Source organism: Diceros bicornis, chromosome 1, assembly GCF_020826845.1.
Source record: "Diceros bicornis minor isolate mBicDic1 chromosome 1, mDicBic1.mat.cur, whole genome shotgun sequence".
NCBI classification, from domain to species: Eukaryota; Metazoa; Chordata; class Mammalia; order Perissodactyla; family Rhinocerotidae; genus Diceros; species Diceros bicornis.
Window position 1 is genome coordinate 8,346,622 of NC_080740.1, and position 24,231 is coordinate 8,370,852.

The 24,231-nt window shown below is 33.7% G+C and overlaps 1 protein-coding gene across 4 annotated transcripts in view; it reads left to right on the top strand.

The window, feature by feature from the left end:
- Positions 1-24,231, top strand: part of TENT2 (terminal nucleotidyltransferase 2) — a 65,118-nt gene that overhangs the window by 30,114 nt on the left and 10,773 nt on the right. For 2 of the 4 annotated variants that reach the window (XM_058568584.1, XM_058568669.1), the window contains 6 exons: positions 896-974; positions 3,487-3,556; positions 7,108-7,184; positions 7,573-7,701; positions 13,153-13,196; positions 19,787-19,923. In XM_058568584.1, coding sequence (XP_058424567.1) covers positions 896-974; positions 3,487-3,556; positions 7,108-7,184; positions 7,573-7,701; positions 13,153-13,196; positions 19,787-19,923 — 536 coding nt within the window. Of the gene's footprint in view, positions 1-895; positions 975-3,486; positions 3,557-7,107; positions 7,185-7,572; positions 7,702-13,152; positions 13,197-19,786; positions 19,924-22,902; positions 23,036-24,231 lie in introns of all 4 variants that reach the window. The other 2 variants (XR_009223978.1, XM_058568750.1) reach the window with 2 other exon arrangements.

The window sequence follows — 24,231 nt, forward strand, 5'->3', positions numbered from 1 at the left end:
ACTAAATTTTGCTATTTAGTGTTATGTTTATTTGAATTTCCTGTTAACCAATACTCTTGTATATCCTTAATACCACAATAATTGGTGTTCATTAAGCTGACCTGAAGCAGCCTCTTTAGTAGATTAAGATCTCTTCTGAATTACCAAGGGTTAAATTAATTTCTGTATAATTTAATGTGCCTTATTATATTCCACCTCTTTATAAATACAAAAACTCTATTGAGTGGTAATAGATTTTTACTATTCCTATTATTCCACTAAGAAAATTGGCTTCTAGTTACTGCAAATCAGAAAGAGATTTATTCTAGGAAAGAACCTCTGATATTTTCTAGGCTTTGAAATCATATAAAGGAAAAATAAAAAAAACCCTCAGAAATAATCAACACAGTGGAAAGTACTAGAGTTTTAATTAAAACTTTCTCTCATGCAAGTAGGCTGCACTCAGGGACCACCCACTAATTCTGCAGTCTTCTTCATGTTTGAAGCATGTTGTCACAACTCATACTCATCCTGAGACACCACAAATGGGAACCTTATCCCCAAGCAGCTCACAGCCTGGATAGGAAATACAACACATTACAGAAAATGAAAATTCTGTTTATTTTTTTGGAGCAGATTGCTTTCTGTACATTTATACTAAAGGAAAAAATGACATATATGGCTGTGTCAATATTTCTTTTAAAGTTGTGCTTTAAGTTTAAGGAATTGATTTAGAAATGTTAATGCGAAAGAGCATAAAGCTTGACTTTTTCTATAGTGTAATTTAGTGAATAGTGAAAAAGAACTCCAAAGAAAAGTATACTTTGTATGTTTTCTCTTTGTTGAAACACATTAAGAAAATAAAGCACTAAGTTTAGAAAGATAATGAAAAAACACTTTATTTTTAACTTTTCAGTGTTTTTTTCAGGTAAATCAGAAGACTGAAGCACGGCATATACTCACCTTAGTCCATAAACACTTCTGTACTAGACTTTGTAAGTCTGATATGCCTCAAGTTCATATGCCATCTGACATAACTATTTATTTCAAATGTCTCTCACTTTGTAAATTTTCTGGTAAGAATTGTTTGTTTTCTGGTCTGGATATGTATAATGTGGTTCCTTTTTTCCAAATGAATTCCTTTTACCTTTTAATTAAAAAGAAGAGTAATCATTTATTCAACAATTCTTTATTGAGTTTACTTGCAAGATATCCTACTGAATGCAGTGGAGAATTCAAAGATATATAAGCTTCAGTTCTTTTTCTCTATAGATTGTTAGGGGAGCTAAGGCATGGATATAAATAACTGCAGGGTAGAGTTTCTGTGAAAACCCAAAAGAGTGATACAGATAAAGTCTTATAGGTATTCATGTGAAGGAGAGAGAATTTCATTTGTTTTGCAATGATGTGCAGTTTATGACATGAAATTTTAAAAATATGATCACTGAACATGAAGCCCAAATGAATTACTCCAACAGAAAGCAGAGTTGTTGACTTGGGCCATTTTATTGTAAGATTTTGTTCTTTGAATAAGCTAACTAAGCAGATTTTAATCCACATGTTAAGCCATCTCAAATAATTTATTTTAAACTTCCAGAAAATATTGTGGACAGGTGAAGTCACACTAACTGTGTGATGTTGGAAAGACATTTGTCCGCTTGTTTAACAGATATTCCTATGTGTCAGGCTTTGAGCTGGAAAATACCAAGTCAAGTAACAAGTTACTGCCCTTCAACAATTTATATCTGTTGTAGGAGAGAAAGAAATCAAGTGATTTATTTCAGTGGACTTAAGTTTTCACATCTGTAAAGTAAAGGAGTAATTCATACCTTAAGTGAATTTTTAATAGCTATTAGAATCATAAAATATTTAAAGTGGAGGGGACTTTAGAGATCATCGAATTCAAATGAAAGGTTTTTTTTTTTTCCTCCCTCTTTTGTTGTTGTTTTTAATAGTTAAGGAGACTGGTGATGAATGGGTTTAATAACTTGCCTGAGGAGTATAGTTTGTTCATTGGTGTCAGAACCTGTATTTAGAACTTGAAACTTTTAACTCCTAATCTTACTTTTCATTAAACCTCACTGAATTCCTGCTCATAAATTCTATGAAGCTTGACGTATTTTATGATTTTGGTGCTAAAAGCCTTATAACAGAAAATTCTTAGTTTTTAAATCTGATATGTTTTTCTTTAGTTAAAACATTAGGAAATTGGTCATTTGGGAGAAGTTTGCAGTTTCTTTTTTATACATTGCTGTATTTTCCTAATTTACAATGAACATTATTACTTTCAACTTTGAAAAACATTTTTTTAAAGTTTGATGGAATGAAAAATATGTATATATGTGTTCTTCCTCTTAGAGATCATACTTATTTGAATGTATCACTGCCCCTTGTATCATGTTGCAAGCATTTCTACATTTAAGACTCTCTGTAAATATGATTTCTGTGGCTGTCATAATGCCTTGCCTTGTACCAGAATTTAGCTATCCCCCTGCTGCTAGCCTAGATATTTTTTTATTGATGTCATAATAGTTTATAACATTATGGGATTCCAGTTGTACATTATTATTTGTCAGTCACCATATAAATGTGCCCCTTCACCCCTTGTGCCCACCCCTCAACTCCCATCCCCCTGGTAATCACCAAACTGTTCTCTCTGTCCATGTGTTAGTTTATCTTCCACATATGAGAGAGGTCATACAGTGTTTGTCTTTCTCTGGCTGGCTTATTTCACTTAACATAATACCCTCCAGGTCCATCCATGTTGTTGCAAGTGGGACTATTTTGTCTTTTTTTTTTATGGCTGAGTAGTATTCCATTGTATATTTATACCACATCTTCTTTATCCAATCATCTGTTGATGGACATTTGGGTCACTTCCACGTCTTGGCTATAGTGAATAATGCTGCAGTGAACATAGGGATGCATAAGCCTCTTTGGATTGTTGATTTCAAGTTCTTTGGATAAATACCCAGAAGTGGGATAGCTGGATCATAAGGTATTTCTATTTTTAATTTTTTGAGGTATCTCCATACTGTTTTTCACAGAGGCTGCACCAGTTTGCATTCCCACCAGCAGTGAATGAGAGTTCCCTTTTCTCCACATCCTCTCCAACATGTGTTATTTTTTGTCTTGGTGATTATAGCCATTCTCACGGGTGTAAGGTGATATCTTAGTGTAGTTTTGATTTGCATTTCCCTGATGATTAGTGATGTTGAACATAGCCTAGATATTTTTCATCCTTATAATGCTCTGATGAACTTCTTTATAAATTTTATTAGATACTAGACCACATTTCTGAAAATAACTTTAATAGCCCTCTAAATGGTATTGAAAGTTCCAATCTTAAGAGAATTCGATAATGTCCTTTCTTTGCTTTCTTTCTCAAAGACTATATTTTCTTAAATTGTTTTAGCTTAGTAAAATACTATTTTTTTAAAATGTGCATTGAAATAGTATGAGTTTGAGAAACATTTACAGATATTCACATTATCTTTTACCCTTCAGCTGGCTACATTGAGAGACCTCAGCTGATTCGAGCAAAAGTGCCAATTGTGAAGTTCAGGGATAAAGTCAGGTAAGTAATTATTGAATTCCCTTTTTTCAGTTGCTTTAGATCATTTTTAGTTATTCTTTTGTTGTAGATAATTAAGAAATGTATGCTATAGCATAATAGTTTATCTTCATCGGTTTTTAGAAATCACTTGATTTGGTCTTTGAAATGAGTTTTTAAAATAGTCTGATCAATTCTTCATGTTTAACTGTGCTTAGTTATTCTGCTTGACATTTTGAGTATTTGAGACTATCCAATTTAAAGAAGATGTGCATATTTATATTTCAGATTTTTAAGTCATCTCATTCCTTTTGGAAGTGTAATAACACTCGTAAGAACATATCTTAATTGATGAAATTTGATGTATATTTATATTAAGGGGATTGTTGTAATTATATCTATCTATATATTCTACCATCCTGAGTTCTGACATTTCTTATGAGCATTGGAATTAGAATCTTTTATATAATATCTGAATATAAAATGTAAATAGTGAAGTGTAACTATTTCATTGGTTAAAAAAGATGTTGTTTTCTAAAAAATAGATAGTATTGTGATAAATCAGGTTTTTCTAGCCCAGTTTTATAAAAGTAATACTGAAATTGTTTGTATAAATATAAGTGTAAATATATACACAGTTGATCCTCATTATTCATGGATTCTATATTTACAAATTCTCCTACTTGATGAAATTTATTTTGTAACCCCCAAGCCCCCCCAAATTAGTACTTGCACCACTTTCGTGGTCATTTGTAGATATGTGCAGAGTGGGGAAAATTTTGAGTCACCCAATGCGCACATTCCCAGCTGAGATTAAATAATGTGACACTCCGCCTTCTTGTTTCAGCTCTTATACTGTAAACAGTTGTCCTTTTCACAATCTGGTTAGTGCTATGATTTTTACAGTTTTGTGCTTTTTGTGGGTGATTTTGCTGTTTAAAATGGCCCCTAATCATAGGGCTGAGATAACTGTCTAGTGTTTCTGTGTACAAAGCTGTGATGTGCCTTATGGAGAAAATACTTCTGTTAGATATGCTTCGTTCAGGCATGAGTTACAGTGTCCTTTGCCATAAGTTCACTGTTAATGGATCAACAATATATTAAATAAGGTGTCTTTAAACAGAAACACACAAAACAAAGTTACATATGGATCGATTGATGAAAATGTTGTGTCTGGAGACTCATGGAAACCTAACCCTTTGTTATCCTAGGAGTAATGGTTTAGTATTCACTAATTCAGCGTTTGCAGCAACTTTATAGAACATAACTACTGTGAATAATCAGAATTGACTGAATATATATATATATATTTTAAACAAATGTTTAGATATATGCCTGGCTCAGACCTTCTGCTCCATTCATCCAAATATCCATCCAATCTATAAATATTTATTGAATTTGTATCAAGTAAATAACAGAGTTTTCTAAAGCATAAAGATATTAGGAGATAAAACATTAAACATAAATAAAACTATTAGCTAATTATAATTGTTTTTTAAAATTTTTGGTTGTAGTTATACAAACAATTTTATGCTTTTTCAATTTAGGATTATTCTACAAGTGTTTTTCATTGTTACGTTTTCTTTAAAATACCATTTTATAATTCTTCTCTATACAAACCATTAAACACTCCCCTTCTAACATCCAAAGATAACTGATGTTAACGTTTTGGTGTAAACTTTTCAGTCTCTTTTCTATGCATATGAATGCATAAGAATTTTTAAAATTAAAATTGAGATCAGACTTTTTTACTTAACCATGTATCATGAGCACTTGCTTATATCATTAAATATTTTCTGGCTTCATTTTTAATGGCTTTACAGTATTTCATTGAGTGAATATAGCATCATTAACCTACCTATTCCTCTGTTAGAATAAGCTTTTTGTGCATAAAATTTTTTCCATATTAAGGATTACTTTAGTATTGCCAGAAGTAGAATTTAAAACAAGTACTGTGGATAGTTTTAAATCTCTGAATTCATATTTTTGAAAAAGTTTTTAATTGCAGACTTGTTTTCATCTAAGTTTTTTCCTCTCTATTGATATAGAGGAAGTACAAACTAGTTTCAGTGATAAGACTTGCACAAACACGAATAAAGAATATAATTCCATTGTTACCATAAGTTTCCCAAAGCCAAATTCATATGGTGTCTGAAGTGTTAATGCCACTATCTATTTTGTCCATGTGAATGGATAGTTGAAAGATTATGGGATTTCTTTCCCCAAAATAAGAAAATCTGAATAGTAAATTTCAAATTTTATAATTAAAAGATGTAGAAAGGAATTTTGTTAGGTTTTTATTTTAGGCAGTCTTTTCCTAGAAAAACTCATTGTTTAAAAGAAGTTGGACCTGATAGTATATATGGGTCCATTACTTATACAGTAAGTAATCTTTCCTTTTATTTTGAGAGTTTAGCCATTCTTTGTAGATCCCATTATTATTGCTCTATTTTTTAAGTTATGAATTGCATGATATCTTTGTCTTTGAAGAAGTATGCCTTCTGTTATGTGTTGGACTGTTATGGTTCTTCCCAGATATCAGTAGCTAAATTTGGCATGATATTATAATTTACCAACCTTTTTGGAGGGAATATAATGTATAGACAGAGCTTGTATTTTTTTCACCTGTACTGTATTTGGCTTTTTATTCCTATTGTTTTAAAGCAAATGATGCTGTAATTCCAAATTAGGTGAGAATATATAATTTAGTGGGTTAACTTGCCCAGAAATGTTTTTGGTCACATGATTTTGTTTATCTGGAAAGGATTGCAAAATTTGAAAATTTCTTTTGGTAAAGATAATTGGAGTCTTAGCAGTACATTACAGATCTTTTAACAATAATCCTATTTTATATATATATGTTTTTTTGTTTTGTTTTGTTTTTGAGGAAGATTGGCTCTGAGCTAACATCTGTTGCCAATCTTCCTCCTTTTTTCCTTTTTCTCCCCAAAGCCCCAGTAGATAGTTGTATGTCATAGTTGTACATCCTTCTAGTTGCTCTATGTGGGATGCTGCCTCAGCATGGCTTTTTGAGCAGTGAGTAGGTCCACGCCCGGGATCTGAACCAGCAAACCCCAGGCCACTGAAGCAGAGCATGCGAACTTAACCGCTCTGCCACCGGGCTGGTCCCTATTTTATATTTTTAGTACACTGTATCATATTAAAATGCTGTACTGGGCCGGCCCCGTGGCTTAGCGGTTAAGTGCACGCGCTCCGCTGCTGGCGGCCCGGGTTCGGATCCTGGGCGCGCACCGACGCACCGCTTCTCTGGCCATGCTGAGGCTGCGTCCCACATACAGCAACCAGAAGGATGTGCAGCTATGACATACAACTATCTGCTGGGGTTTTGGGGGGAAAAATAAATAGATAAATAAAATTAAAAAAATAAAAAATAAAATAAAATGCTGTACTGAGTACGTCTTCATTCTTATTTCTTTAGGGCCTCATTGTGAAGTCCTTGGCCTTTGGGACCATGCTATTTTTGCATCATTGGATGGATGGATATTAATTTAGTTACTAGGGAATTAGTTTAATTTGTACTTGAGCTAAAATTTTTTCTTTTTTTTTTTTAATAGTTGTGTGGAGTTCGACTTGAATGTAAACAATATTGTTGGAATAAGAAACACATTCCTTCTCAGAACTTATGCATACCGTAAGTTTTTTGTTTGTTTCTAAATAATTATCAGTTTCCCTGTTTATCCTTCCTTCTTTATTTCTTTTTAAGATGTTTGTAGTAAATGCTGACATTTCTTTGCTTGTGGTTGTGTATAATTTCTCATTTTATTATATGCATAATATACTGCTACACTACAATTGTATACTACCAGAGTTATAGGTCAATAAAATGAATTTTAATAATACATAATTTTAAAAGGTAACTAAGTTACATTTTAGAAGTAAGATACATTTATGGTGAACTCAGTATTTAATACACAGGGAGGCAATGTTCTTTTTATTGGCATGGAATTGGGAAGTGATGTAAACTTTCAAAGAAACTGTAATATCTTCTTACCATTTTTAAGTTTTAATTTTACTTTCAGTTGAAAATCGAGTTCGTCCGTTAGTACTGGTGATTAAGAAGTGGGCGAGTCACCATGAGATAAATGATGCCAGTCGTGGTACTTTAAGCAGCTATAGTCTTGTATTGATGGTTTTGCACTATTTACAAAGTAAGTATTACAGGTATTTCCTAATTTTTTAAATGGAAATGCAGTTAAACTTCATTATGGTGTCTTCTCTGTTGACCCTATCTTCAAATAGCATTGTTTTAAAAAGTTCTTTGTAAGGCCCATAAAACCATATTTCCTATTTTGTACAAATGTTTTAGAAATGTTATTCCCTGGAAAACATTATAAAGAAGTTTCACTGTGTTTTTATTTTTTTGATGGTTTTCTGTATTTGCTTTTGTATTCAAAGAACTTTTACCACTGTATTGTGGACCCATTATCTTGAGGCAGATGAATGTTTAGAAGGCCTGTAAAAATAAACTCAAGTAGTATTCATTATGTTTTTTATTTTTTGCTTGAGACAGAAGTTAAATGGTTTTTTTTGTTGGTCAAGAGCAGCTTTTATTCTCTGTGAGCTGACATGGAGATTGAGTGAAAGACTTGATGTTAATGTGATAGAAGACCATTTACCAGGATGTCGAGGGTCTGATCTATTCGGAGTTGATATTTTCACAGTTTAGAAAGCAGTGTTGTAATATTTATATTCATACCCTTTGATTCCAAGATTCCATTTCTAAGAATTTATCCTGAGGTAATTATCAGGGATGCATATATGGATTTATATGTAAGGCTATTTTTCGTGGTGTTTGTTGAAATAATAAAAAATTAAAAATAATCAAAGTTTTTAAGAATGGGAGAATGATTAAATTAATTATAATAAATCCTAATGTGGAATTTACAAAGCCACTACAAATCATGTTTTTAGGATATTTAATGATTTAAGAAAATATTCATGATACCAATTTTATTTAAAAAATGGTAACTATATTTGAGTTTGTGTATATATTAATTTGTATACAAATATTGAAAAGGTATGTGCCAAAAATTTATCAAGGGTTATATATGGACAGTGGTATTTGTTTTCTTCATATATTACTGTACTTGTAGATGTTTTATAATATATATTAAATGAGAGTGTATTTTTATTTGAATGATAGATAAATTTTTTTGAGTTAGTAGGAGAAACTTAAAATAGTTAAATGGGCCAAAGTTTTATGAATCAGTCATCATAAAGGTTAGAGAATCTTCATCTTTGTTGTTAAAAAATTTCAAGCTAATTATAATATATGTATTTTTATTGCTTACTAGTCTTGCATGTACACTAGTTTGATGATTGATTTGCCCCTCTGAAAAGCCTTTGAAGCATACGATGTTGGCTGTTTTAAATACTACTTTATATATCACTAATCATTTTTTGTCCAATTTTGCAGATCAGTCTGAAACATATTACTTTTCATGCTTTTTTAGTGAACTCTGTCCTCTTGTGGATTGCAGTTCACTTTTATTAAAAATTGAATAGATTAGAAATATTTATCAAATATAAAGAATAATATGACAAATACTTATGTACCACCACCTAGTGTCTATTCATTTTTTAGTTTGTTGTGATTTAAAAATTAGATTTGAGTAAAGCATTTAACGTGTATGAGCATCCATAATATGTGCCTTATCCTTCCATTCTTATGGTTTACATCAGAAATTTTTTTTTGCTGAAGAAGATTTGCCCTGAGCTAACATCTGTTGCCAATCTTCCTCTTGTTGCTTGAGGAAGATTTGCCCTGAGCTAACATCTGTGCCAGTCTTCCTCTATTTTGTACGTGTGTCACCACCACAGCATGGCTGCCAACAAGTGGTGTAGGTCTGCGCCTGGGAACTGAACCTGGGCTGCCAAAGCGGAGCATGTGGAACTTAACCGCTAGGCCACAGGACCAGCCCCTAGAAATTTTAATTTGGTTGTCTTCTTTAGAAAAATGTACTTTAATCACAGGTGCCCCAAGGTGGTTTTGTAAGCAAGTTGAAAATGCAAACATTAGTATTTTGCCAGTGTAATGAAATCATGTTAAAATTTGGTTTAGATTTTGTTAAACATATTTTACTCTTGACAAAGTGGTCCCATTTACTGAGGTGGTTTGTAGTTAAAGTACTATCATCAGCCATTTCTAGGTCTTTGTTAAAGGACATCAGCTACCCAGAGCTCGTGTAACTCTATACTTTGGCAAATTTAAGCTACTTCTCCCTAGAAGAAATTAGAGAGATTGAAATAAGTAGTTGCTTTTTCTGTCACGAAAGCCTCTGCAAGGTGTATTGAACAGTTCCGGATCTGCCATAGTGAACTTGTGTTTTGTGATTTGGCCAAGTTATTCTACCTCTCGGGCTTTAATATTCTCATCTGTAGCAGGAATAGTTGGATTAGATGACCTTTAAGTTTTGTTTAACTTTTTAAATGCTTTAATATCTTTTCTGCCATTAACAGAGAAAGGAAACAGGTCCTCTGTTTGTAGAAAGCTTGAAAAGATTAACTAAAGCATTTTCTAGAATGGATTTCAACAGTCAGTAATAGACTACATATGCTTGAAAAGGTGACTGATGAAAGCATGAGGGGAAAAACCCATTGACAAGATTTTAATGGCAATCTAAGATTAAGAGTTAATAATAAAGGCAAAAGTATCAGTTGGTTAGAAATAATAATATGAATGAATATTCATGGATTATTTGCTGTGTTACCAGGTACAGAACTGTCTTACGCATTTTTAAATTGTTTTTGCATTTTCAAAATTAATGGTTGCTTAGTGTTGTTGAAGATCTATTTTTAAGTTGAATTTTTTTTTTTTTTTTGTGAAGAGATCAGCCCTGTGCTAACATCTGCCAATCCTCCTCTTTTTTTGCTGAGGAAGACTGGTCCTGGGCTAACATCCGTGCCCATCTTCCTCCACTTTATATGGGACGCTGCGACAGCATGGCCTGCCCAGCAGTGTGTCGGTGCATGCCCGGGATCCGAACTGGCGAACCCCAGGCCACCACAGCGGAGCGTGCACTTAACTGCCTGCGCCACCGGGCTGGCCCCCCCTAGTTGAATTTTTGATGAATCAGTATGGAATGTTTACGTGTATAAATTTGTGAGGCCTGACCAGAAAGCTCTCATCTGAACTGCAGGCAAAGTAAAATCTTATAGATTAGCTATATTATCTTTTGATCAGATATTGCAGTAATAAGTTTTTGTTTTGTCTTATTTTGCTTTTGAGAGAGAAATTTAAAAAATTGAAGTCCAAAATTTTGAAGTCAAAATAGATGTTACAGGGCCAGCCTGGTGGTGTAGTGGTTAAGTTTGTACGCTCTGATTTGGTGGGTGACCCGGGATTTGTAGGTTCGGATCCCGAGCGTAGACCTGCACACTGCTTGTCAAGCCATGCTGTGATGTGTCCCACATACAAAATAGAGGAAGATTGACACAGATGTTAGCTCAGGCCCAGTCTTCCTCACCAAAAAAAAAAAAAAAAAATGTTTCAGCCACATTCTTCCAGAATGTTTGTTGCTTTAGAGTAAAGTAAATATTTGAAGAACTACTAAATGCTTTGAGGTTACTATCAGGAGAGTGTTAATAACTGCCACAATACACTAATTGCTTCTGTAATGACTAGTGTTTTTAAATCATTAAGGTTGTCAGATAAGGGATTTACTGAATGATATCCCTGCCCCCAAAGCTTCCAAATTGCTTAGTTTAAAGGCTCTTTGTCTATTGAAAAACTCTAAACCAGTGGTTAGTATTTGTTTTTTCTCTTCTAGCATTCTAGTTATGATTCTAGAATGAATAAATTTTTTTTCTAATTCTCTATAACCTTTTCTTCATCTTTTTTTAAATTATAATTTTAATTTATTAGGAGTATTTAGTGGGAAAGAAATTCAGGTTTTTAATTAAATAAACTAATTTCTAGTAAGATTTTCCAATTCTGTATTGTAACAAAATTTATTAGAAAGCCATTTTAAAATGTTATACAAATATCGAGACTTTTAGAGTTCAAGTGTCTGGGGCTTGAGTTTATTTGTAGGGTCTTCTAGAATTTTGAGCATTTTAATACCTCTGGGAAAAAAATATGTATCCTTACTTTCTAAGAGGGATTCTGGTAAGTAATAAGTGAGTTTTTCCCCCTAATATTTTCAGTCATACACTGTGAACATTCCAGACTGTCATGGAATTTTATTTTATTGTAGTTTTCAACTTGGGAATAAAGCATGATACAGAAGGGAAATTTAAATACTATGTGGTATAAATTTGTACATTTATAATCCTAATTGGAGACTATGTAAGTTGGTCATAATGGTTGATTATACGTACATTAATGTATTCCAGAAGTCATTTAAGAAAGTTTTTGTTAAATAGCAAATTAGAAGTGAATTAAAGATTGTTACTGAGTTTATTTAATTATATGTAGTATTTCTAATTCTTAAATACATAGTTCATCATATGGTACTATATTTGGTCTTTAAAGAAATCTTGAACATGCATTATTTGTATCTCACCATACTCAAGACATGTTTTAGTTATTTCTTATATTGTGAATATTAGGCACTTTGCCATCATGCCTTTCCATTTACATTATAGTTATGTGAAATTACTGTTAATGCATTAAAAGAGATTGGCTTTGGATAAAACTATTGAAGGGTGAAGAATGACAACTAAAAAATAGAGTAGTATATGAAGATAATGATTTCTTGGTATGAAATTTTATTTATTTTATGGCAGTTTGGTGCAGATCTGATTTAGATTTCTAACTTTGTTAAGGCCTTCTTTTAAAAAATTAATTAATGGGGGCCAGCCGAGTGGCGTTGTGGTTAAGTTCGCGTGCTCTGCTTCAGTGGCCTTGGGTTCGAGGGTTCGGATCCCAGGCATGGAACTACACACTGCTCATCAAGCCATGCTGTGACAGCGTCCCACAAACAAAATGGAGGAAGATTGGCACAGATGTTAGCTCAGGGACAATCTTCTTCAGGCAAAAAGGGGAAGATTGACAACAGATGTTAGTTCAGGGCCAATCTTCCTCACCAAAAAAATAAATAAATAACATAAAATTAATTAATGAAGTTGAAGGTTTTTTCAAGTAGATCAATTTCCTGAAACTATCTCAATTTTGGTATTATTGTTTGTTAGAAGAAATTAAGTAATAAAGACACAGTTGTGACAGAACTGTTGTTCTTTCATGATATAGTATCATTGGTCTGTACTTAAAAATTTTTTTGATAGCTACATCCATCTTAACAATGTCCGTTCAATATCTGTAGAACAATTGTTGTCTTGCTTATTTTGCGTGTGTCTAATGTTAGACCAAATGATGTGTGTCCATTTGTCGATGGCCTATTATTCTAAAACCATGTAAGGAACATTGGTTTACATAGAAATATATATATAGCTTATTAGCAAATCTTAAATTGTCAGCTTAGATATATTTTGAATTTAAATCTTTAGGTATCAGAATTAATTTCACAAAACATATATGGAAACTGTTGAATTTTACCAGAAACCCTTATAGTCTCATACCTGGAGTATAGCTGACAAATTATTGTTTTGTAAAATGAATTATGTGAATCACGGAAGCTTTAAACTTTTTCTTTTTATAGCCCTACCTGAACCCATCCTTCCATCCATCCAAAAAATTTACCCAGTAAGTGTTTCTTATAAATTATTATAATACGTATGATAATAAGTATATGTGGAACTATTATATGCAGTATTAATGTGAATATAAAAGTAGTAATAGTTACCTTCTAAGTATATGATAACATTTTCTATATAGGCTGAGTCATTGGCCACTAGAACATTAAAAATGTTTCATATACTTTTTCAGAAGACTCTGATATTTTATTTCGTTGTTGGCAGACAATTTGGTCATTTATATTAATGGTGGAATTTTTTGTATGATGCTTATGATTATTACTAATGGTAATTAAATATACTCAGCTGGTCAAGGCCCATTTGGACTCATTCCAGTTTTCTTCATGCTATTTGTAAATATAGTTTTACAGCATTTCTTTAGTTAGCAACTCAGAAGTTTTTCAGCCCAATGTATGTATACTTTGAAAGCAGGGAAAACAATTAAGAAGTTGAACAATTGGATGATCATTTTATCTTTCATTTGGTTTTGCCAAGTAATACACCAAAAGAGGAAACATTGGAAGTTAATTGGAAACATTCAAGAAATGAGGTGTGCCTACTAGAAAAAGTTTAGTATGTACTCAGTTTGAGTTGAGAGAAACCTAGGTAATGTACATATTCACAATCTACATGAATACTTTGTTTCTTTTCCAATTTTCCGTGTTCTTTTTTCCAGAATTCTCTGTTTCCTTGTTTTATTGTTTTACTATTTCTGTTTTTCTTCATAGTCATCTTTGTTTCTGGTTTTATTTGGAAATAATATTTAAGCTACTTGTTTAGAATGTTTGATCAACCTTCTGAAACCACCTAATTTTTACTCGTTAGTTTCATAAACTTATAAGAACATCTATGTTCTAAACTTACTGAATGGCTGTATTACGAAGGAAAACATAATATCTAGCTTGAGTGAACAACTTTCAAAGAACTTATTTATTTTATATGTATCACATAAAATATAATAAATATACTTGTCATAGAACCTAAGTTAAGTATAACTTAATCTTTGATAATTGAGAAGAACTGATGTTGTTTTTGAACATCACTTAGTATTATAATGCACACATGCCAGGTGCTGGATAATAAAGGGTTCACTGTCAGAGTTTTGCTGAGTGGGGGCCTCCCAGTTTGTGGTGGGTAACCTACTAAAAGACGCAATTTACTGGGGCTGGCCCCGTGGCTTAGCGGTTAAGTGCACGCGCTCTGCTGCTGGCGGCCCGGGTTTGGATCCCGGGCGCGCATCCACGCCTCGCTTCTCTGGCCATGATGAGGCCGCGTCCCACATACAGCAACTAGAAGGATGTACAGCTATGACATACAACTATCTACTGGGGCTTTGTGGGAAAAAATAAATAAATTAATTTAAATTAAAAAAAAAAGAATAAAATTCTCTTTAAAAAAAAAAAAAGATGCCATTTACAAGAACCTTCCTGCTGGTTATCTTACCTCCTGCTTCTAAAACTAATTACTGCTATTATATTGAGTTTCCAGTATAGCTAGGGATCAATGTTTATGCTTTCTTAAACATTATGAAAAATGAAAGCGTCAGAAAGTATAGAAATAAAAGTTAACTTGAACTTTTGGGCCTTATTCTTGAATACTTTCTTCTCTCCGTAAAGTATTGATTCTTTTGCTCATACTGAAAGGTCAAAGATAATGACTGGGTGTTTAATATTTTGTTTTGTTGCCCCAACTTTATTTTTCTTTAAGACCTAGGTTTCAGTGTAGAAAGAGCTGCATATATTTTTCAGCATACAAAGGATCTGATAGTTAAACTTATCCTTTAAAGAATCTATTATTGTATATTGGATAGATACTTCTACAGAAATCTGACTTAAAACCCTGTGCTATGTGAAACTCTTTTTACTAATATAAAATACTGATGAAATTTCAGTTTAATGCACTATGCTTGAGGACAGAGGTATTGCTTTTATGATAAGATACCCAGGTTCTTACTAGTACATTCTAGTTTGAAGAGTCTTATTTTTACTTCTTTGTTTCATTTTTGTAATCATCTGGCTTTCCCCCATAACGGAGTCCTCACTTCTCTTCACATACACTACATCTGACCCTATACACTCTCCACCTCTCTTTTGCTAATAATCTTATTTCTATATTTGTAGCAGGAAAATAGATTTATTACTAGCCCAGCCCCAAGGCCTTAAAAAATACCAATAGCAAGACCTGCTTGATTTAAGAATGTCTTAATTTGCTTTCAAGTAAGTTTACATTGTTGTAAATATTTAAAGCACTTTATCTTTACTGTAAGATTGGTGCTTACATGGATAAGGACTTACTACTTCCTCTTAGCAGGATTTTTTGTTTTATCTGAAACCTGTAGGCTAATCATCAGAGCGCTTTTCTCAGTGGTCCATCTGATGGAACAAGCAAGTCAGCTTGTTTCTTATTACTAATAACCATCATTTCTAGTATCTGTTTTATGTCAGCACACTGTAAATTTTATACACAATATCTTTAATCCTAAACAAACTTGTAAGGTATTCTCTTTGTTTCACAGGTGAGGAAACTAGAAAGGTTGCATGATTGATCCAAGCTAGTCACAGTCACAGACTAGTCTGGATAGTCACAAATTATATATCCAGAAACTGGTATTTCTTTCATTATATTATGCTGCCTGAGGAAAAGCAAAATGATAGTAATATTCACTAACATATCATTTCATCTTATTTCTGTTTATTACATTTTATTTGTGTATATCTGATTATATATCTGATTGTTCCTATACCTTTCTTAAGAAAAGCAGATACGACAAAATTTTACCTTATATAAGTAAGTTTGAGAATGACTTAAAACTTGACAGTAACAACAAAAAAAATTGTTACTTTACAAGGGAACAAGGTTCTTTTAGATTATTATTATTATTTTTTTTGTGAGGAAGATTAGCCCTGAGCTAACATCTGTCGCCAATCCTCCTCTTTTTTTGCTGAGGAAGACTAGCCCTGGGCTAACATTGGTGCCCATCTTCCTCTACTTTATATGGGACGCTGCCACAGCGTGGCTTGACAAGCGGTGTATCGGTGCGTGCCCGGGATACGAACCCTGGGCCGTCAAAGCAGAGTGCGTGCACTTAACCGCTACGCCAGTGGGTCGGCCCTAGGTTCTTTTAAATTTTGAGCTTTTCTAATATAAGTTGAAATAGAATAAAAATATAAGTACTTCTCCTTTATGTAAAATACTTATGTTGATTTCAAAACTTTAAAAATCTCACTAAAGTCAAATATACTTTAAAGGAAATTTAGTGATTAGTCTTTAACATACATCACCAGATTAGTGGTGATTGGCATACGATTAAGCAAGCGTGGTAGGACTTCAATTTAGTTCTTTCTCTTTCAGGCAGAACTCCATGTAAGTACTCCATATCAGTTATTCTTTTCTTTGAGACCTTCCTCGACATTTATTTCTAGGGTCTAATAATTCATATTGTTAGAAAATTATGCAACTTAAACTTGTTTGCCTAGAGATGGAAAACGGTCATCTTTCATTTAAGCCATACATCGTTTTAAAGAAACAAGTACCAAGTTACCAAGTGAAATGAGTTACCAAGTAAAAGTTTAGCCAATCTGATTTATTCTAGAAAGTGCTTAATTGTCCAAAGGAAAGTACTTAATTGTCCAAATCTCAAACTTTGAAGATAAAGTAAGATATTATGTCATAGCGTCAGAAAAATGATGGAATCTGACAAAAGATGCTTTTGTCATTTTTGGTAGGGAGTTGTATAGGCAAAAACAGTGAGACTTTTCAAAGGATTACCTCTTTAAATTTTTCTTACCCTGGCATTGATTACAGAGAAGTGGAAGATACGTATCTTCAAAAATACCAGCACTTAAATATCAATTGGAAAATGTTTTCAGGAATTAAGTCATTACACATTTGGTTATTAGAAGCCCAAAATAATATATAACCTTAAAGAGTAATAAAGATGTCTTCATCTTCAGACAGCAATAAATATAAAAAAAAAATTCTTTAAGAAATAGATGTTACATTATCTCAGTTATTGTTTTCCATGGATTTAGGTTGAAATTTTAAGGCTGCTGTTTCCCTTTGGCTTTTGGATGGCCCTTTATGAGCTTTCTAGTACATTAGCTTAAGTTCTGCCCACCCCCATCCTGTCCGGAGTAGTGTATGTTCTTAAATACATGAATGCAATGGGGGAGCTCCCTTTTAAAAAAAATTCTTTGATGAAATCTTTCTTAAAGCAGAGAATCTTTCTGTAATGTGAATGATTACCAAAAACGGGGATTTGTTAGGGTTGAATGGAATTCCTACTTAGTTGTAGCTTCTTTTGGACCCTATTTTTTTTTGAGTTTGGAGTTCTCCCTCAGTATGTATGACACGGTCGTTTTTTTATATGACCATGGAAAAGAACAGTGGAGCTAAGAAAAGAGTGGCCAAATTGTTGGTGTCCAAGGTCATTCATCATTTTAGTAGAGTAGGTCTCACAGCTCTTCAGTTATAATCTCACAGTTGCTGATCTTTTTCTTTAAATTATTGAACAAAATAAAGATTTTAAAGGAGGTTCAAACAATTTAAAATCTCAGGTAAGAAAATAACTCTGTTCTATTTCAGCATCTGTTTATAAGTTGAATGCTTATTGTGCTAGGTGCTAGAAATCAAAATTAGTAAGAAGCTTTCAGAGCAGAAGCTATTAAACAGTGACCCACTTTTCTTTTCCTTGTCATTTGAATTTACGTTATACCTTTTTGTTTAATTTGCCAGAAAATAATATTTATATTTTACAGTTTTAAATAATGTTGTCCTAAGTCCAGTTTTATGCTTAACAAGTAAGAGACAAAAGGTAGTAGAGGCGGTATATCTGCTATTCCTTCTGCTTTTACTCTTTATTATAAATTGAGCCGTCTCTCCTTTTCCCCCTAGTCTTAGAGACAATTACAATTTCTACTTGAGTCTTTTAATGTAATACTAAATCTGTTAGAAGTGTAAGGGGAAGACGTAAGTTTAGGAGTGTCAGCTTTGTGAATTGTGGTTGGAGTAGAGGTTTTCTTCTGAGAGAAAGGTAATTATTTCTTTGTAGTTAAAATTATTGATAGAATTATAGGTAATGGGGCAGGGGAGGGGACTTTTTATTTTCTTGCTTCTTTGTTTTTGCTGCTGATTTTTGAGGATTGCCGTTAAATAGATGCACTACCCTATTTCTCTGTATTGCGACTTAGTTATTTGGGGAGCCTCTATTTTTTAATGTTGGAGTTATTTAGACATTACTAATTGAATTGATGTCTATAAACCCAAAGTCGATCTGTTAGATAGTTGGGTATCTTAAGTTGTAGTTGTCATTCTGCTGCCTTAACCAATTGCTTTTTTTTTTAAAAAATGTATTTCTACTCTGACAGCAAAGGGGAGTATAGAGAAAATCCTTCTTGAGGACACTATGCAGATTACCTTAGATTATTTTCTAACATATGAATATGTATTGCTTGAGAATCTCTATAGTTCATTTAGGATATTTTAGAACCAAAACTTACTGCTAATACAGGAAAGATCGGGTATGAAAATGAATGACATAGCATAGGCAAAAAGAATAAGTACCCATTAGTATTTTTTCTAATAAGGGTGTTGTTTGGGCCTGGATTGCAAGCAAATATATCCTCCTTTATGAATATAAGTGGTGAAAGTTTGCTGAATACTACTTGCTGGTATGATTCCTATCTTCCTACTTTTCCCTGCCCTCTTTGTCTTTTCAAGTTTAATTCATGTTGAACGTCTGTCTTCCCTCTAAGATACAAAATACAAAAATGAAATGAAACAAAATTTTAAAAATAATAAAATGGGTATGTGTACTATTCATATGTGCAAGTTACTTTTATGGCCTTTGAGAGAGATTTTAAGTGGCAGTTAGAAAAAGCTCTTACCTTGTGCTTGATATAGCTTTCATAAAGTAGGTACCTTGTAGGTATAATTAAGAAGGAGATATATTTATAAAGAAATCTATATATTCTTGGATGGAATCTTGGTATGTACAGTAAGGATTTATTTAGGAATCAAAAAATTTTGCAGGGCCAGCCCCGTGGCTTAGCAGCTAAGTGCATGCGCTCTGCTCCTGGCGGCCTGGGTTCAGATCTTGGGTGCGCACCAATGCACCGCTTGTCTGGCCATGCTGAGGCAGCGTTCCACATACAGCAACTAGCAAGATGTGCAACTATGACATACAACTATCTAATGGGGCTTTGGGGAGGAAAAAAAGGGGAAAAAGAGGAGGACTGGCAATAGATGTTAGCTCAGGGCCAGTCTTCCTCAGCAAAAAGAGGAGGATTGGCATGGATGTTAGCTCAGCGCTGATCTTCCTCACAAAATTAAAAAAAAGAAAATTTTGCTGTCGTAGGGCTCCATTGGTTAACTGAGTGGTATACCTCAGCCAAGGATTAGAATGTCTTAGTTTTTCAGGTATTTTCTGGCCTACTACAGACACTGGTGAAATCATTAGTGGGAGAAAATCTTCAAATTTCTAAATTGACAACATAAAGAAAATTTCTTCTCACTTCTTCAGAGAGCCTTAGGTCAGGATTAATAAAGTTTTTAGTGTGTGTTTTAAATGGCCTTACGTTTTCTCCTTTTTCTTTTTGACAGGAATCTTTCAGTCCTGCTATACAGCTGCACCTTGTACATCAAGCTCCATGTAATGTTCCTCCTTACCTCTCAAAGAATGAATCAACTCTTGGGGACCTCTTACTGGGCTTTCTTAAATATTATGCTACAGAATTTGAGTAAGTGAAACTTCGAATTGTTTTTATTCATTTATGTATAAGTGAACGCTACAAATTTGGTCAGAAGCTTTATTTGTTAATTTCAGTGTTATAAACTTGTCCAGAAATGTGCAGTTTATAAAAATTAATATCTAATGATTAATTATTAGAAATAAAATAGATTTCACATTCCTAGCTAGTAAGAAAATTATAGTTCAGTAAGGCCAATTTTAGTTGATTTCAATAGTTGATCACATTTTATGTTTAGCTGCCTCTTTTCATAGTAGGGCCTGAACAAATGTTTGTGTTGGTCCTATCTATGTAGGTGCTGTATAGTTTGGAACATCTATTTTTTAGGAACTTAAAATTTATAGTAAAAAATACAGCTAAGGCAAACTTGGAAAATGATCTGCTTAATACTTGATATCCGAATAAATAGTTGTTTTAGTATGATATGCAAATCAAGGAGTACTCCTTTTCCCTTTTTTTTTTGAGAGTGATGTGTAAACATGAAAAATAAAGTGTATAATCAGACTAGACATAACTGAAGGTTCTTATGGGAGTTCTTCGTCCACATAGAGTGGGATTAGCGGTTGTTCATAGCTTTTCTGATCAATTTAGAAAAGCTTGAAGGAGGAAGAGAGAGAACTTAGGAGCTGTACAAAGTTAGAGGAGGAGGGTACAGTGACCATAGGGTACGACTTGGAAGAGATTTAGAGAGGGGAATAATAAGAGTAATAGTAATAAATTGCAATTACTAGGTGGGAAAAACTGTTCTAAACATATTATATGTATTATCTCATTCAGTTTACATAATAACCATATGAGATGGTGTTAGATTATGCCCATTTTGCCAGTGAGGCATAGAGAGAGGTGAAGAAACTTGCCCCAAGATCACACACCTAGGAGGGGGAGTATTTCAGATAGTTTTGACTACAAAATTCACACCATTACCTATGACACTTTACTGCAGTGTTAATACTGTTTTATCTGCTATAGTGCAGTAGCTCTAACAAACCTGACTCTTATAATTTGAAACATCAGGGATGAAAGAAGAAACATTATTTAAATTCCTCAAAGTAAAGCTTATACCCAACTGTTTGTGCCTTTGTTGTCTACAGTGGTGTCTCCAGTACCTGGCCCAGTGCTGGATAGTGGGTACTTGAAAAATACTTGTTATAAATAAATAATTTTGAAGCAGAAAGTAAGATCATGGACATGATTCAAAGATCCTTAAGATGACTTAAAAATTACTGAATTGGGTTAAGGAGTAGGAAAAGTGCTGGAGGAAAGTAGGTTAGTAAGAATGAAGTAATCATAATCCAGGTTAAAAATGATCAGGACCAGAATGTAAGTCCAGGCAACAAGGATAAAAAGGTAGGAGCTTTCATATATATAAAGATGAGGAAATATTTAAGACTATATGGGACATAAGACATAAGAGACTGTGAAGGTTATTCTAGAGTTAAGATTTGTAAGATGTTGCAAGAACAATAGCTAATGTTTAGTGAGGATTTGCCTCGTGTTTTACAGTATGCTGAGTGATTCCTTTGTATTATCTCATTTAATCCTCACAGTAACCCCGTGTCAAGCTGAGGAAATATGTGTACTTGAAATTTGCTCATGGCAGTACAGCTAGAGAGTGAGAGAACTAGGATTCGAATTCAGGTCCGACTCCAAAACCACATTCTTAATTGTTAGACTGTCGTGTCATGTAAATTAGGCATTGGGGGAAGTTTGTAGAGAGGGAAAAGGGTTCATAGAAGAAAGATATGTTTCTGCCATGTGTAGTTTAGGATTAGAGCATCTAGATACAAATACCTTGAAAATCACCTGCTTTGTTGGACTGAAACAAGATGGTAAATTTGCAGGTTTGTGTGTTAGTTTTAGTATTAACAGAAACTAGCTTGCTGTGCCAAATGGCACTAGGGTGCTGATACTTGGAAAGAGGTTTTGAACTTCTGGATGCGTTTGTTATCACTATGATACATGAATTAGGAGACATCTTCACCTATTCTTTCATCATATAGTGCATTTGTCAAGTGCATTGTTGTTTCATACCACATATTTTCAGAAGTTTGACTGAAGGGAGCACAGCCACGAATGTAGTCATGGTAATGAACTAGGTGCGCAAAAGAATTCTGGCAGCTGTTGGAAATGTTTGTAAGGATTTCTTCTGAACTTTGAGATATTCAACTTAAAAATTCTCTTTACTTGAAGGTGGAATTAAGTACCTATTAAGGGATGCTTGAATATACAGTATAAGTGTTGCAGAAATTTTATATGGCCGTTTAAAAATTATAAGACTTTCTTACCTACTTCACTCACAGCTTTCTCCTAAACTTTGGTGCTGAAAATTTTTAAAATGAAGCTAAGCTTCTAGAATTGTATCCGGGAACAGGGAATTGACAAAATAGGAAGGAAAAGGATCAGGTGACTCAGGGAATCTAGAAGAAAATACAGTCAGAATGTAATAATTTTGTATTTTAGCAAAACAAAAGAAATTTAAGTTCTAAATATCTTACAGACTCATAGATACTAGAGATTCTAGGAACCTTAAAAAGTACCTGTTTTATAATCCTCTTTATTGCCTGGATGCCCACATGTCATTACTGCTAGTCTATCTGCTGAATTAAAAATACATACCTGCATACTTAAACACATACATTTTTTAAAAAACTGAATTATAATGGCCCAATTTTTCTATCTCCTTTCTTATTCTGAGTTTTTTTCTCTCATTTTATTTAATCAATAAATCATTGAGTGCCTACTGTATACCAAGCTATTTTCTATGCATTGGGATTATAACAGTTAAAAAAATGGGCAAAAATCCTTGTCTTCTTGGAGCTTACATTATAGTATGGAGAGAGAGACAATAAATAAAATGTATAGTGTGTTAGATGATGATAAGTGGAGAAAAATAAAGCAAAAGCTAAAAAGGAGGTTCTGGTGTATGTAGTTGTTACAATTTTCATACCTGTATTGCATTTTAATACCTAGCATGGTGAGGGAAAGTCCCACTGAAAAGGTGACCTTTGGATAAAGACCTGACGGAGAGGAAGTTGTGAGCTTTGTGTCTGTCTGGGAGAAGAGCTTTCCAAACTGAAGGAAAAGCAAGTGCAAAGACCTTGAGGTGGGGGTTTGCCTGACATGTTCAGGTAACAGAAAAGAGGCCAGTGTGACTGGAAGAGAATAAAAGGAAATGATGTCAGAGAATTAAGGAAGTCCACATCATGTAGGGGCTTGTAGTTAAATTTGATGACTTTGGCTTTTCCTCTGGGTGTTATGGGAAACCACTGGAGGGGTTTGAGAAGGGAAATGACGTAATCTGATTTAGTTTATAACAGGTAAGAATAGACTGCCTGCTGGGTAAGAATAGAATGAAGGGAGCCAAGGGCAGAAGCAGGGAGACTACTTAAAGGATACTTTAATAATCTAACAGAAATGATGTGGCTTGGATAAAGGTAGTTGCAGTGAAAGTAGATGAGAAGTGGTCAGATTCTGCTTATATTTTGATTTGCAACAGATTAGATGGGGTGTAAGAGAAAGAGAATAGTCAAGAATGACTTCTAAGTTTTTGGCCTGAACAACTGAAAGGATGGAGTTGCCATTAGGTGTGATGGAGAAGACAAGGGAGGAGCGTTATTGGTTTTGAACATTTTAAGATTGAGATACTCACAAAATATTCAAGTGGAGTAGTTATTGAATAGAGAGTAGGATATACAAAACTAGAGTTCAGGAGAGAGGTCATGGTTAGAGCTATATATTTGGGAGTTGTATGCAGATAGATGGTATTTAAAGCTATGAAATTGTTTGAGAAAATCAAGGGAATATAGATAGAAAAGAGAAAACGCCCAAAGACTAAAACCCTTAGATACTTCAGTGTTAAGAGGCTCACAGGAAAAATGAAAGATATGAGAATATGTTAAATGACACAGTGAAGAGAGAGAGAGACAAATTCAGAATGTAGGTATTCTGTGAAACAACTGGCTTAGTCTCTTAAAAAGTCAGTGTCACTTAAAAAAAAAAAACAAAAAAACTAGGAGTGGTGGGGCCGGCCCCGTGGCGTAGCGGTTAAGTGCAGGCCCTCCGGGTTTGGATCCCCGGCACACACCAACACATTGCTTGTCAAGCCATGCTGTGGAGGCGTCCCATATAAAGTAGAGGAAGATGGGCACGGATGTTAGCCCAGGGCCAATCTTCCTCAGCAAAAAAAGAGGAGGATTGGCATCAGATGTTAGCTCAGGGCTGATCGTCTTCACACACCCAAAAAAAACATGGAGTCGTTTCCATATTAAAGAGATGGAACGATCAAATACAATGTATGAA